The sequence below is a fragment of the Artemia franciscana genome, chromosome 5 (assembly GCF_032884065.1).
Source record: "Artemia franciscana chromosome 5, ASM3288406v1, whole genome shotgun sequence".
Lineage (NCBI taxonomy): Eukaryota > Metazoa > Arthropoda > Branchiopoda > Anostraca > Artemiidae > Artemia > Artemia franciscana.
The window spans coordinates 59,332,331-59,347,667 of record NC_088867.1 but is presented as its reverse complement, the minus strand read 5'-3'; the positions used below and the strand labels follow the sequence as shown (position 1 = coordinate 59,347,667).

The following is a 15,337-nucleotide window of genomic DNA, read 5'->3' as shown; positions in this document are numbered from 1 at the left end:
TCTTGAGGGTTGCAGCTGATGCTTGCCATGTCTCAGCTCCGTAAAGCATCACAGAGCCGACTAGAGCGTTGAAGATCTGCAGTTTCTTTGTGCGACTGATGTCTGGTTTTCGCCGGAGGTGACGATTCAGTCTACCCATGACAGAAGACGCTTTAGATAATCTCGCCTGCAGCTCGGGGAGAAGTGAGCCATTTGAAGAAATTACGGAGCCCAGGTAGGTGAAGTCTTTAACAACCTCGATGCTAGTGGTGCTGTTCAGGCTAACTGGAGAGTTAACAGCAGGAGAAAATGGGTCTATGACCATAATTTTAGTTTTGCTCTAGTTTATATGCAGTCCTACTTTGTTAGCCTCTTCTCGCAGAATTCGGAGCGCTTCCAGCAGCTGCTCCATGGAGTCCGCCAGAATGGCCAAGTCATCGGCAAAATCAACATCTGTGGTGGTATGATCTCCGAATTTGAGCCCAAAGCTGAGACGTGAAGTGGTTTTTGTCATAACGTAATCTATGATGACATTGAAGAGCTCTGTGGCCACTGGGCATCCTTGGCGCACCCTCGTCATAATTTGAAAGAACGGGCTGCGCCGACCATTTACTTGTACACAGCTCTCCGTCCCATGGTGCAGCGCCTTGAGAAGTCTACAATATTTCTCGGGTAGGCCAGTCAACTCTAGATCCGCTAAAGAGCTACTTTTGACTCAGATTTGACTAATAAAAACGTTCGTAAAAAAACTAGAAAATTCCAGTTGCCTTTTTAAGTTACCAAAAATTGGAGGGCAACTAGGCCTCCTCCCCCACCCCCTTTTTATCAAAATCGTCCAGACAAAAATATGTGAAAGCCATTAGTCAAAAAAATTAATATGTAAATTTCGTTTTAATTATTCATATGCGGTGAGCCAAAATTGAAACATGCATTAACATGAAATTGACATGAAACATGAAATTAAATAAAAAAAAAACAAGTTTTTCTAACTTCAAGTAAGGAGCCATGTTAAAACTTAAAACGAACAGAAATTACTCCGCATATGAAAGAGGTTGTCCCCTCCGCAATGTCTAGCTCTTTATGCTAAAGTTTTTTTTTATTATTTTAAAAAGTAGAGCTGTGACCAAGTCAAACTTTAGCGTAAAGAGCGAGGCGTTGCGGAGGGGACAACCTCTTTCATAAACGGAGTAATTTCTGTACGTTTTAAGTTTTAATGTCGCTCCTTACTTGCAGTAAAAAAAAACTTGTTTTTTTTTATTTAATAGGAATAAGAAGGGATTTTTCTAAGTCTAAGGAGGGGGTCAATTGCTCCCCCTCCTAGCCCCTTCAAAATCCATGATATGTTTGAAGGACTGATTGGTCGTAATTCTTCTCCATCTATCCCAGAATCTTTGAAATCACTTTAAAATGTTGAATGCTCAAAATTAGTTAATCAATGTCAGGAATCTGACAATAATAAGAACCAGTCTCAGGAAAGTAAACAGGGTGGAAGGGGAAAGATCCTTCCTGAAATCTTCTTTTTATTTTACCCATCCCCCCCCCCCCCAAAAAAAAAGGTTTATTCCACTGTGCATAAAGTTACGTAACCTAAACTAACCTAACCTAACCAAAATACTAACTAAATATCGAATTAAAATATTGCTACAATGTATTTTTCATCCGGACCGAAGCTAATTGTCCGGTACTAACACCGTGAAAAACGGGTAACGTCTCATGCTCGCGATACAACTTCTCGAGTGTGTTTTTCATATAATACATAAGTACCATAGAAACTTTTATTAGAAACCTTATAAATAAATTTACATTCAAACTTTATTATGCTCTCGTCATAGCAAAACGTGCTTTGATTATATCCATCGTATATCCATCTCTGGCACAGTTGCATATAATACCTTCTGTTTCCTTTTTTATTGGTGCTGATCTGATTCTGCTTAATTCTTTCGAATTCTCTTGTAAACAAGAGCTGATAGGATAACCAAACCAGCAGCTCCACCAATGGTCAGTTGTTTATTACTTGCAGCTGATTTACAACTATTAATAATGGAAAGTAATCGGTCGCACACTTCATTTCGTTTTGACTCATTTCCAATAGACTTAGGAAAAAATGTATTGTCATAGTTGGCTCCTAACCCTAGTTCTTGAGTAGGAATTTCTTCTCTGTTCGAAGATGACTTTCCATCATCACTCTTTCCTCCTTTTACTTTACCAGACCGATTTTCTGCCAGTATACTACTCCCTAGCTTGTCTGTTAAATATATTTTAAACCGAGACCACACTGAATACTGATATTTTCCATTATGAGCACTGTCACTGTTGTCTGTTAGTGTGTCTTCTGAGCTGGAAGGCTTTTCTTGTAACATCTGCTTTTGAAGACCAAAAAGATCATTTTCTTCTTCCAAAGCACCAAGAAGTACTGGCTGCGATTTTATTTTGGTCCCTTCTACATGGATAGGGATATCTCCTTTTTTATTGGCAGTCGTTGGAGCGTCTTTTGTTTTTTTGTCATCTTCATAAACTACATTCTCTTGACAATATGCACCTTCTATTTCTGACTGCCATATATTTCTCACATAGGTTAGATCTGCAGAGCAAACTTTTTTCGCCAATTCCATGTTGGGTTCATCATTTATTTGAACCTGTTCAGCCTCACAATTTTTAACTAATTTCAAACCTGTCAGTCCAGACTCATCTATGTCGCTCTTCTTCTTTGCCGTCCTTTCTTCTCGCTGCAGTTTTTTCTCTGAAACTATATTTTCTTTGCCATTGTCATCATGCCTTATTTTTGACAGCTGAGCAGAAGTGTCTGAATTGATTAAATATTCTTGCAAGTCGCTACCTGTCATGGTTTGTGTATTGTCTTCACTAGTCGCTAAAGTGGCTTCACTGGCTAAAACTCCTTGGTTCTCAGAAAGTGATTTCTCAGAAACTAATTTCACGCCTGTCATTCCATCGCTCTTCTTTTTCTTTGCTGTCCTTTCTCCTCTCTGTAGTTTTTCCTCTGAAACTATGTTTTCTTTGCCATTGTCATCATCCCTTATTTTCAACAGCTGATCAGAAGTGTCTGAATTGATTAAAGATTCTTGCAAGTCGGTACCTGTCATGGATTTTGCATTGTCTTCACTAGTCACTAAAGTGGCTTCACTAGCTAAAACCCCTTGGTTCTCAGAAAGTGATAAATACAAATGATGGTTGCTTTTATTATTCGGACTTACTCCCTTATTATTAGAAATATCGGCGCTAATCTCTATCTGCGTCTGTTTTTTTTTGTTCTCCTTGTCAAATGCTAACATAAACGCAGGATAAAACGGGTCATCAGCAATGATTTCAGTCTTACATACTTCAGGTGCTTTTTTTGAAGAGCCAGGATTTTTGTACGATTTTAGTGCTTCCTCATGTTTTGGTTTATCACTAACCTCCTTTGTTACTTTTCCATCATATTCTTCGTAAATTTCAGTAAAAAAATTTACTTGTGCATTTACATCTTCTTCTTCTTCATTGAAACGTTCCTTGTTTTCATCTTCAAGCATAAAACTAGGAAGGGCTGACCAAATTACTGGCTTGTTCTCCCATGTATTTTTTAAGTTGTCAGAAAATGACGATTGCCTTTGAGGCCTCAATTCACATAAGTTCTTGGTTGGATTCATTATATTGAAATGTTGATTTTCAGAGATAACACCTCCTTATAAGTGGTAAATGACGTCATAGTTGCATCTCTGATCACATCATTACAAATATTCAACTAGGTATAATGACGTCATTTTGAAAGTGCTCTGTGCAATGACAATGTTGTAAAAACTTAGGTCATAGAAATGAATGTAAGGCATCATGCCAAGTAGGAACACAAGAAAGGGAGTGGTGGAACCGCGTTTCCCTCCCTCAAACAAATTCTGAATCTACGATTTGTGCCATTTCTTTTCTCTTTTTTTTCTTTATTTCTGGGCCTTAGGTTGCCTCGTGTCCCCTCCCTTCACCTTATTTGTTTCCATGTCCCAACTAGGTACTTGATTTCTAGTTCATATATTTACACGAAACTTTCCTTTATCAAAAAAGGAAAAAACATTAATCCATGAATATTGTATTAACATCCTGTGTACAGTTGGTGAGTGGTATCAAGGTAGATAAGCCTATTGCCACATGAAGTTAATTTTCTTTGGCCACGCTACTAGTATTTTGATTTTCAAAAATACACTATCAATTTGATCGAAAACCCGAGTTATTTTGGATAAAAACTTTTCGTTTCGGAACATATGAAAACAAAAACTCTAAAAATTAAAAAAAAAACAGAATTTTTTCACATTTACGTCAATTTGATATTTCTCAATTGATATTTTGAAAACAAATGCTTCTGTTTTGTTAATCTGTATTTCCTCTAGTTTATTTTCCACTGTGTATCCAATTTTTCTTTGATGCAGGGTATGATTTTAAGACAGATATGTAATTTAGAATTCAACAAGGTTCAATCCTTGGTCCTTTGCTCTATTTTGTTAATGCTAATGACTTATGCTGAACAATAAAAGATAAATTAAGGTCTATGTAAAGTAGTCCATGTCTCCTTAGATTCATCCAAGATCTGGATTGATCCAAGGTCTGGATACCTATAAACTTTGCAACAAGATGTTAATCCAATTCACGTTGCAAATGCTCTCATTAGAGTGTACTAAGTATCATCAAACAGTTGTGTCAGATAGAAAGTAAACATTAAAGCCTGATACAGCTTATTAAACATATTTTGAAGCGAATAACCTTGCTCTGAGTGTTAACAAGTCTCAGTTTTTAGCAGGGCTGCCACCAGGTGAAAATAAAAATCTTCAGATTCTAGTGATTTTTTTGCGCCAATTTTGGATGCATATAGAAACGGTACTTACGTATTATTACGAGAAAGACACTCGAGAACTTGTATCGCGAACATGAGACATTACCCGTTTTTCACGGTGTTAATACCAGATAATTAGCTTTGGCTATGGAAACTACAAAAAAAAATATTATGGAAGGGGGCCGCCAAGAGTAAATTATATTAAATACCTAACCTAAACGAGCTTAACCTAACCTAACCAAAATGCCAACTAAATATTTAAGTAAAATATAGTTACAGTGTATTTTTCCACCGAGCCGAAGCTAATTGTCTAGTACCAGCATAGTGAAAACCTGTATTGTCTCGTCTTCGCGATACAACTTCGTAATATGCAGACTAATTCTGGCTAATTACATTTTGCATGCAGACCCGTCATACTTTACCCCCCCCCCCCCCATGTGGAAATATATAGTCCAAACAAAATATTTTCAATGCATTTTCCCACCCGTAACTTGTTTTTCCAGCTTTTGTTTCTCACTATTGATTTAATTGACAGGTCCATGGGTTGAAACGCATTGCGAGAATATCTAGAAAATATATATTTTGGGCTATATATTTGTGCATTAGAGGGGGGGGGGGTTAGGGGTAAGTTATAGTGGATCTACAGGCAAAATGTGCTAGCTACAACTATTCTGCATATTATAAGCTAAGAGATGTTTCTTTAGGACTAACCTAACTTCACTTCTTAGGTGTGGTGGCTTTAAGAGATAAGCACCGAAATATTTCTTATAATCATTAATCCATGCATTTGAGATGCACAAAGGGAGCCAGTAAAGAGAGTACACCAGAGTTGGTTTAAATAAAGAAAATGGGTACTTGTATGATAAACCCCCTACCACTCAAGTTGTTCATCATTTACACATTATAGAACCGGTTCTTTTTTGTTAGTTTCTTTCAGCTTAGCGTAAGACAAGACTAAGAGGTGGCAGAAAAAATGGAAAATATATAATTTGGGCTACATATTTGCATATTAGGGGTGGGGGTAAAGTATTTGGGCAGTGTGAAGTTGGAAAACAATTCTTACTATATAATATGCAGAATATTTGTACCTAAAATATCGGGCATGAAGACCCGCTATACTATACCCCCCCCCCTTATGTACCAATATATAACCCACATTTATTTTTGAAGTATTATATTTTTATCTTACTTTGGTATGTTTCATTAGGATTGAGCGTCCGAGAAACATATTAGAAGAATATTAGGTAGGGGGTATATCATACAAGCACCAGAAAATGTTTTTAAATACTTCTTTAGTTGACTTGAAAAAGAACTTTTAGTGATTTTAAGCATTCGCCTGAAAAAAAAATCCTCTGGTACCCTACCCCGACTTTTCAACTGCAGATGCTGCAATAGTTTTACATATCAATAGCCAAGGCCTTATCCAGGATGTTTTTCGGGGGGAGGGGGCTTTCCAAAACTTCAGAATAATTGTAAAAAATATGTTTACACGTGTTTTGCTTTTTCCTCTACGAGTTGGTCAAAAAAAAAATTTCGGATTGAGTTCTGGCTAGGTAGCCCCCCCCCTCTGCACACGGCCTTGTTGATAGGATTTTGCTTTTAATCTCTGGTAAAATCTCTATTTCAATTGGTTGTAACTTCCATTCCATGTATTTTCTTATTTTCCCTTCTGGAATAAAATAATGTTTTCATTGCCTCTGTATCGCATTTACAAAAAAAAATTACAAATAGAAATAAATATTTAATTAACACCAAACCAGGGAAATAAGAAAAATAAAGGCAAATAATTGGCCTTTTTATGTGCCTAAGAAGGGCATTGCCCGAAAAGTGAAAACGTGTATCTAAATCGTATTAACCAAAATTCTTTTCAGAAAATAATGCTAGGGCAGTATCATTAACCTTGTAAGGCTTAAGCAATCTGGGGGTAGGTACGCATGAAGTTATTGGGGGGGGGGGGGGTAACAACAAACATGAATAGGTAATTCTATGAATGCATAGTAGTCTGTAGGGGAAACCATAAAATATTTAGTTTTTTGGTTAGTTGGAGGGGACTGAAGGGTTCAGGGGCTTATGAGAGTGTGGAGGCAAACCCAGAAGGTTAGAAGCATAAAAGGTAGGAAATACACAACGCAAAACTCCCTGGCCAATATACTGTTTCTTGTGTATAGTGAAAATTACCGACTAGTCACCGACACTTCGCCACCTGGTTTACAACTTGGTATCCCAATCTGCTCCACCGCGCGTGATACAATTCCACCAAACAACCCCTCTTCGTGTCAGGCATTGAATAGCTTCACGCTAAAAGTGGCGCATGAAACCTGTTGTACACGAGTCTAGAAAGTAGATCCCTCCTTTGTTTTTAAGACATCTGAGTGAGGTCTGTTGCATGAGGAAAGTATCTGAATTAAATATGAAGATTTGACGAAATCAAATCGAAACATAATTTACGAAGCATAACTTGATCAAGTTTTGCAAAACTGTTCAAAATTAGGAGAGGATATGCGATAAAACGTAGAGAATGATACAAAGACTATACAAGAGGCTTAAGTTTTCTAGGAAAATCGCACCCAATAAGATTGGAACATGTCTTTCAGAAACGGAGCAGAATTTGGGAGCAAAATCAGGAATCAGTGAAAATAATAATAAAAAATATAATATATAAACATAATAATACAAATAAAAATATAAGCTTAAGTATAATAAAAATATAAATATAAAATAAAAAAATATAAATATAATAGCATACATATATATATATTATATATTTAAATATAATAATACAAAATATAGTATATAAATATAACTTAGTCTTCTGTTGGTGAAACCTTTCGTAGATGCAACAATGTTTAACAAAGGGGAAGCATTCAGATCTTAATAATCGACTAACATCGGCATCAAAACAATTAAATAAGTAAAAACAAAGATTACCTATAGCAGTCAATACAAGCAACAAAGCCACATTTGCCACATACCCAGTGAAAGTTGAATTGGGTGGTTTCACAGACATCACACATCTAAAGTACACCCTGTACCACGCTTTTCCAAGCAATTGGAATGTTGACCTGAAACAAATATTACTTCTAACAACCAATTCAAAACTGTGACGGATAGATGGCCTTTCTAGAATTTTAATTACTCTGTGCCGCCATCTGGACCTTTTCTTTTTATAACAATATATACGCATCTAGTCCAAGCCTAGTGAGTGGTCTCAAGAGATTGGGAAAAGGCCCCCAGCCCCTTCTCCCTGAAATGTCAACATTTTTATGTTTTCCTTTCTATTTCCCCATTTTTCATATATTCCTCACTTTTTTTTCCGAATCTTCTTCAATAAATTATTGTCTCGTGTCTCGTTCAGTCCATCAAAACGTTCCCAAGGCATAATTTTTAAATTATTTTGTGAAAATTTTTATTCTCTGGCATAAGGCTGAGGGTTTTACGAAACTTATTTGAAGAGGGCTATTATATTCCCCGTGTTCAGGTATGCCTTTCGCATGCGCTATGCATTTTTTTTTTTATTCTTTTTGGCGTGATTCAGGCGGATCTTTGAACCTTGTTTTGAGAGGGCTACTATATTCCCCGTATTCAGGTATGCCTTTCATGGGTATATGGTAAAGTTTGATTTTCAAAACGCTGAGTGGTTCACAATTAGACTACCGTCAAGCAATAGTAGTACCGTCAAGTAATGCATGCTTAAAAACATTTTTCACTTTTGACCCCCCCCCCCCCCCCAATCCTCCATCGTGGCCCAAACCTCTGCGTATTGTATAGACACATAATATCTTCGGTTTATATATTTTATAGGCTCTCATTCCCATTTAAATGACGAAACGGAAGATTCACCCCCCACAAATAATTAAGAAAGCGTAATACGAGTCTTTCAGACTTTTTCAGCACTATTCTGGTGCCTAACCTGAAAAATATTTTGAACCAGCTTTCATATGAATTGTATTCATTTTCCAAAAATGTCAGGCTAAAAGGCTTTCTTGTGTGACAATCACCATTTGACTGTCACGACTTGTATGAATACAATAGAATTTACACCGAGAGCTTGATGTGAACTACACCTTCAGCATCGTTGCTAACTTACGCCAAACCAGGGTATACATGTTCAGGGTTGCCACCTATAACACAAAAGTGCTATTTTAGCATGATTTAATGATGTGTAGCACGCGCTCATGATTGCTAAAAGTGTTGGTTTTCAACAAATAGCATAAAATAGCACGAAAATAGCACGGTTGCCACCTATAATACAAAAGTGCTATTTTAGCATTATTTAATGACGTGTAGTACGCGCTCATGATTTCTAAAAGTGTTGATTTTCAACAAATAGCATAAAATAGCACGAAAATAGCACGGTTGCCACCTATAACACTAAAGTGCTATTTTAGCATTATTTAATGATGTGTAGCACGCGCTCATGATTTCTAAAAGTGTTGATTTTCAACAAATAGTATAAAATAGCACGAAAATAGCACGGTTGCCACCTATAATACAAAAGTGCTATTTTAGCATTATTTAATTATGTGTAGCACGCGCTCATGATTTCTAAAAGTGTTGATTTTCAACAAATAGCATAAAATAGCACGAAAATAGCACGGTTGCCACCTATAACACTAAAGTGCTATTTTAGCATTATTTAATGATGTGTAGCACGCGCTCATGATTTCTAAAAGTGTTGATTTTCAACAAATAGTATAAAATAGCACGAAAGTAGCACGGTTGCCACCTATAATACAAAAGTGCTATTTTAGCATTATTTAATTATGTGTAGCACGCGCTCATGATTTCTAAAAGTGTTGATTTTCAACAAATAGTATAAAATAGCACGAAAGTAGCACGGTTGCCCTTTATAATACAAAAGTGCTATTTTAGCATTATTTAATTATGTGTAGCACGCGCTCATGATTTCTAAAAGTGTTGATTTTCAACAAATAGTATAAAATAGCACGAAAATAGCACGGTTGCCACCTATAATACAAAAGTCCTATTTTAGCATTATTTAATTATGTGTAGCACGCGCTCATGATTTCTAAAAGTGTTGATTTTCAACAAATAGTATAAAATAGCACGAAAGTAGCACGGTTGCCACCTATAATACAAAAGTGCTATTTTAGCATTATTTAATTATGTGTAGCACGCGCTCATGATTTCTAAAAGTGTTGATTTTCAACAAATAGTATAAAATAGCACGAAAATTGCACGGTTGCCACCTATAATACAAAAGTGCTATTTTAGCATTATTTAATTATGTGTAGCACGCGCTCATGATTTCTAAAAGTGTTGATTTTCAACAAATAGTATAAAATAGCACGAAAATAGCACGGTTGCCACCTATAATACAAAAGTGCTATTTTAGCATTATTTAATTATGTGTAGCACGCGCTCATGATTTCTAAAAGTGTTGATTTTCAACAAATAGTATAAAATAGCACGAAAATAGCACGGTTGCCACCTATAATACAAAAGTGCTATTTTAGCATTATTTAATTATGTGTAGCACGCTCTCATGATTTCTAAAAGTGTTGATTTTCAACAAATAGTATAAAATAGCACGAAAGTAGCACGGTTGCCACCTATAATACAAAAGTGCTATTTTAGCATTATTTAATTATGTGTAGCACGCGCTCATGATTTCTAAAAGTGTTGATTTTCAACAAATAGTATAAAATAGCACGAAAGTAGCACGGTTGCCACCTATAATACAAAAGTGCTATTTTAGCATTATTTAATTATGTGTAGCACGCGCTCATGATTTCTAAAAGTGTTGATTTTCAACAAATAGTATAAAATAGCACGAAAGTAGCACGGTTGCCACCTATAATACAAAAGTGCTATTTTAGCATTATTTAATTATGTGTAGCACGCGCTCATGATTTCTAAAAGTGTTGATTTTCAACAAATAGTATAAAATAGCACGAAAGTAGCACGGTTGCCACCTATAATACAAAAGTGCTATTTTAGCATTATTTAATTATGTGTAGCACGCGCTCATGATTTCTAAAAGTGTTGATTTTCAACAAATAGTATAAAATAGCACGAAAGTAGCACGGTTGCCACCTATAATACAAAAGTGCTATTTTAGCATTATTTAATTATGTGTAGCACGCGCTCATGATTTCTAAAAGTGTTGATTTTCAACAAATAGTATAAAATAGCACGAAAGTAGCACGGTTGCCACCTATAATACAAAAGTGCTATTTTAGCATTATTTAATTATGTGTAGCACGCGCTCATGATTTCTAAAAGTGTTGATTTTCAACAAATAGTATAAAATAGCACGAAAGTAGCACGGTTGCCACCTATAATACAAAAGTGCTATTTTAGCATTATTTAATTATGTGTAGCACGCGCTCATGATTTCTAAAAGTGTTGATTTTCAACAAATAGTATAAAATAGCACGAAAGTAGCACGGTTGCCACCTATAATACAAAAGTGCTATTTTAGCATTATTTAATTATGTGTAGCACGCGCTCATGATTTCTAAAAGTGTTGATTTTCAACAAATAGTATAAAATAGCACGAAAGTAGCACGGTTGCCACCTATAATACAAAAGTGCTATTTTAGCATTATTTAATTATGTGTAGCACGCGCTCATGATTTCTAAAAGTGTTGATTTTCAACAAATAGTATAAAATAGCACGAAAGTAGCACGGTTGCCACCTATAATACAAAAGTGCTATTTTAGCATTATTTAATTATGTGTAGCACGCGCTCATGATTTCTAAAAGTGTTGATTTTCAACAAATAGTATAAAATAGCACGAAAGTAGCACGGTTGCCACCTATAATACAAAAGTGCTATTTTAGCATTATTTAATTATGTGTAGCACGCGCTCATGATTTCTAAAAGTGTTGATTTTCAACAAATAGTATAAAATAGCACGAAAGTAGCACGGTTGCCACCTATAATACAAAAGTGCTATTTTAGCATTATTTAATTATGTGTAGCACGCGCTCATGATTTCTAAAAGTGTTGATTTTCAACAAATAGTATAAAATAGCACGAAAGTAGCACGGTTGCCACCTATAATACAAAAGTGCTATTTTAGCATTATTTAATTATGTGTAGCACGCGCTCATGATTTCTAAAAGTGTTGATTTTCAACAAATAGTATAAAATAGCACGAAAGTAGCACGGTTGCCACCTATAATACAAAAGTGCTATTTTAGCATTATTTAATTATGTGTAGCACGCGCTCATGATTTCTAAAAGTGTTGATTTTCAACAAATAGTATAAAATAGCACGAAAGTAGCACGGTTGCCACCTATAATACAAAAGTGCTATTTTAGCATTATTTAATTATGTGTAGCACGCGCTCATGATTTCTAAAAGTGTTGATTTTCAACAAATAGTATAAAATAGCACGAAAGTAGCACGGTTGCCACCTATAATACAAAAGTGCTATTTTAGCATTATTTAATTATGTGTAGCACGCGCTCATGATTTCTAAAAGTGTTGATTTTCAACAAATAGTATAAAATAGCACGAAAGTAGCACGGTTGCCACCTATAATACAAAAGTGCTATTTTAGCATTATTTAATTATGTGTAGCACGCGCTCATGATTTCTAAAAGTGTTGATTTTCAACAAATAGTATAAAATAGCACGAAAATAGCACGGTTGCCACCTATAATACAAAAGTGCTATTGTAGCATTATTTAATTATGTGTAGCACGCGCTCATGATTTCTAAAAGTGTTGATTTTCAACAAATAGTATAAAATAGCACGAAAGTAGCACGGTTGCCACCTGTAACACTAAAGTGCTATCTTAGCATTATTTAATGATGTGTAGCACGCGCCCCTGATTGCTAAAAGTGTTGATTTTCAACAAATAGCATAAAATAGCACGAAAGTGCTATTTTAGCACTATTAGTTAATTTTTTGACTATAGTACCAAAAAACGGTGTGTACTTACGCAAATTTGGGCAATTATAGCACTTAGGAACTGTCCATGGTGTTAAACCTGCACATATTAGTATAGAATGATTTATATAGAATTATATAGAATATTATATTTATATAGAATGATTTAGAATGTCTCATTTTAAACCACAAGTAGTAAATCAGAATAAAAGACACAAGGGAAAAGTAACTTGTATCAAGTACAATTGCTTTTTCAAAAGGATGCAAAATCTCAAAGTAATGATCAATTCCCAATAAAATTATACCGGTAATGTTATCTTTTGAAAAAAATAAATCTGTATTCCACTTTTAAATACCATTCGTCTAACAACTTGAAAATTGCATGATTTTCCTTTTACACAATCACCTTGTTTTCTAATGGTTTTCATATTCGGTCTTCATCTGGTGATAAAAAGTTAAGAGAAGGCTTATATGAAACAAACTTGTAGACATACAGTCTTTCCTTATTAACAAAACAGGACAAGAAGGCAAAAAACAGAAGGACAAAAACAAGAAGAAGAAAAAACATTTTTTTGAAAAAAAGAAGAAAAAAAAGAAGAATTGCAAGATAAATTGCTTCATTAGAATTAAGCTAACTTCTCTTCTTGGATGTGGTTGCTACAAGCAGGGGCGTCCTGATGGAGGTGGGGAGGTGCGATCTACCCCCCTAACTTTTTTGGTATTCGGTAAATTTTTGCCGAAAAATAATGGCAGAAACGGGCATCGTGGCTTAGGCTCTTTGTCCATTTCTAATATTTCTTCTATTTCTATATGGCATGAATTAACGTATGTATTTGGTTCCCATTCGCTATCCAGTTTATGTGGATTTTGCGTTTTATCACGCTATTTCTGCCCAACTGAAAATTCAGTGATTTAACCTGTTCATTTAGTTCCCATCTGTTATCAAATTCGGTAGTTGTATTATAGTAGTTCGACTCATTTGTAAATTTGACAATTTGACAAGTTCATTTGGCTTCCGTAATATAGCGATTTTGGTGGATTCGGTATTTATATCGCAGTAGTTTCACCTATTTGTAAATTCGGTGTTTTAACGTGTTCATTTGGTTTCCTTTCGCTACGATATAACGAATTTGGTGAATTTGTTAGTCCCATCGCGCCAGATCTGCTCATTTGCAAATCGGGTTATTTGACATGCTCATTACAATCTATTGGACTTCTATTGCAATTCATTAAACATTCGCAAATTTTCTTGTTGTTGGCAGTTTAAAAACAACCAACTTCGGCCCAAACTTGTAGAATTCGAGCATTAAGCCCATCCCGGTTCTGAATTGCATTGGTTTAGTACATTCTCTTGCAAGATTCGATAATTTCTGTTGGTTAACGTTTATTAGTTAATTGTGTAGTTTGGTTATTGGTCAGAAATTCAAAGGGTTAACGGAGAACTGTAGAGGACTCGATAAAATGGCAGAGAATTCAAACTGCAATATTACGAAAAATGTTGAATTTTAAACAAAAACTTCAATCAATTAAGCAATTGATTTTTCAGGGAAGGCATTAGGCTATGGAACAAACGACCTTTAAATGATGTCTGCTTTCCTCCATGTTTTCTAAGGAGAAAAAAAAAGTCAATCATACTGGCTATCCCTTACCTTTTTTTTTATTTGTCTACAGCATTTCGTGGTCTAATAGATATCATGATGCTAAGTAATTTGATTCATGCGAAATCAAGCTAATGTCTCTGTAATTACTATACTCCAGATAAACTGGAATTTTTTTATATATGTAATTTTTGATTTCAGGTCGGATTTAATAACAGACCTTCAAACGGTCCTCGCAACGGGACCTGCTGCTGTACTTCTTGGGGGTCACCAGGAAAATATTCTTGAAGTCGATCTGAATAACCAACGAATAGTTCGTATTGTGAGTTTCTTTACTTTGTCTATTGCAGTTTCAGTGCGAATACTTCACCATTAGTGAATAGTCTTTGGTTCTTAGGAAAATATATTCTTAGTATTACTTGCCCCCCTCCCCCCAAAAAATCCAATCTCCTGGTGGTGCCCATGAACTGCATATATATGGATGTGTAAGGCAGGTACAAAGGATTTTTACTTAGGGGGGGATTAATTGATAATTTAATCTAATATACTCCCCCCTCCTAAGTATCTTTCTAGTTTCTACATTTCTTTTTTCATAATCGAAATGACACGAGCCAAGACTCACAGAATAATATACAAAGAGACAAAATGATAATAAAGTGGAAAACTAAATAATAAATCACGAAAAAGGTTACAAAAGTAGAATTTGGAATTATAAAAAGGAAATATCTTAAAGTTTAATATTGAAATTAATTAATATTTAATATTTAATAAGAAGTACTCTCTTTACCACATTCTCATCCGCATAAACTTACTATGTGAATCTTGTAGTTACTCTCAAGGGTCCTTATCATCCAGTCCTTTCCGTCTATGTCCACCCGTTAGTTTTTGTTTATGTCCTTTCCGTCTTCCATCTCACAATTAAATGTAATAACAATTTGTTTTTAAATGGAAGTAAGAAGCAATGTATGAGGGGGTTGCCCCCTCCTCAATGCCTTGCTCTTTACGCTGAAGTTTTTTTGAACTTTAAAAAAAAGCTTATTAAACTAATTAAAGGTCCCTTGTGTTTCAAGAGCCATTGTT

At 35.2% G+C, this 15,337-nt stretch overlaps 1 protein-coding gene across 1 annotated transcript in view; it reads left to right on the top strand.

Moving 5' to 3' along the window:
• Nucleotides 1-15,337, top strand: part of LOC136027656 (PAN2-PAN3 deadenylation complex catalytic subunit PAN2-like) — a gene marked incomplete in the record, with an annotated part of 140,651 nt that overhangs the window by 26,449 nt on the left and 98,865 nt on the right. The window contains 1 exon segment of the mRNA XM_065705088.1: nt 14,459-14,579. Within this exon segment, the coding sequence (XP_065561160.1) occupies nt 14,459-14,579 (121 nt within the window).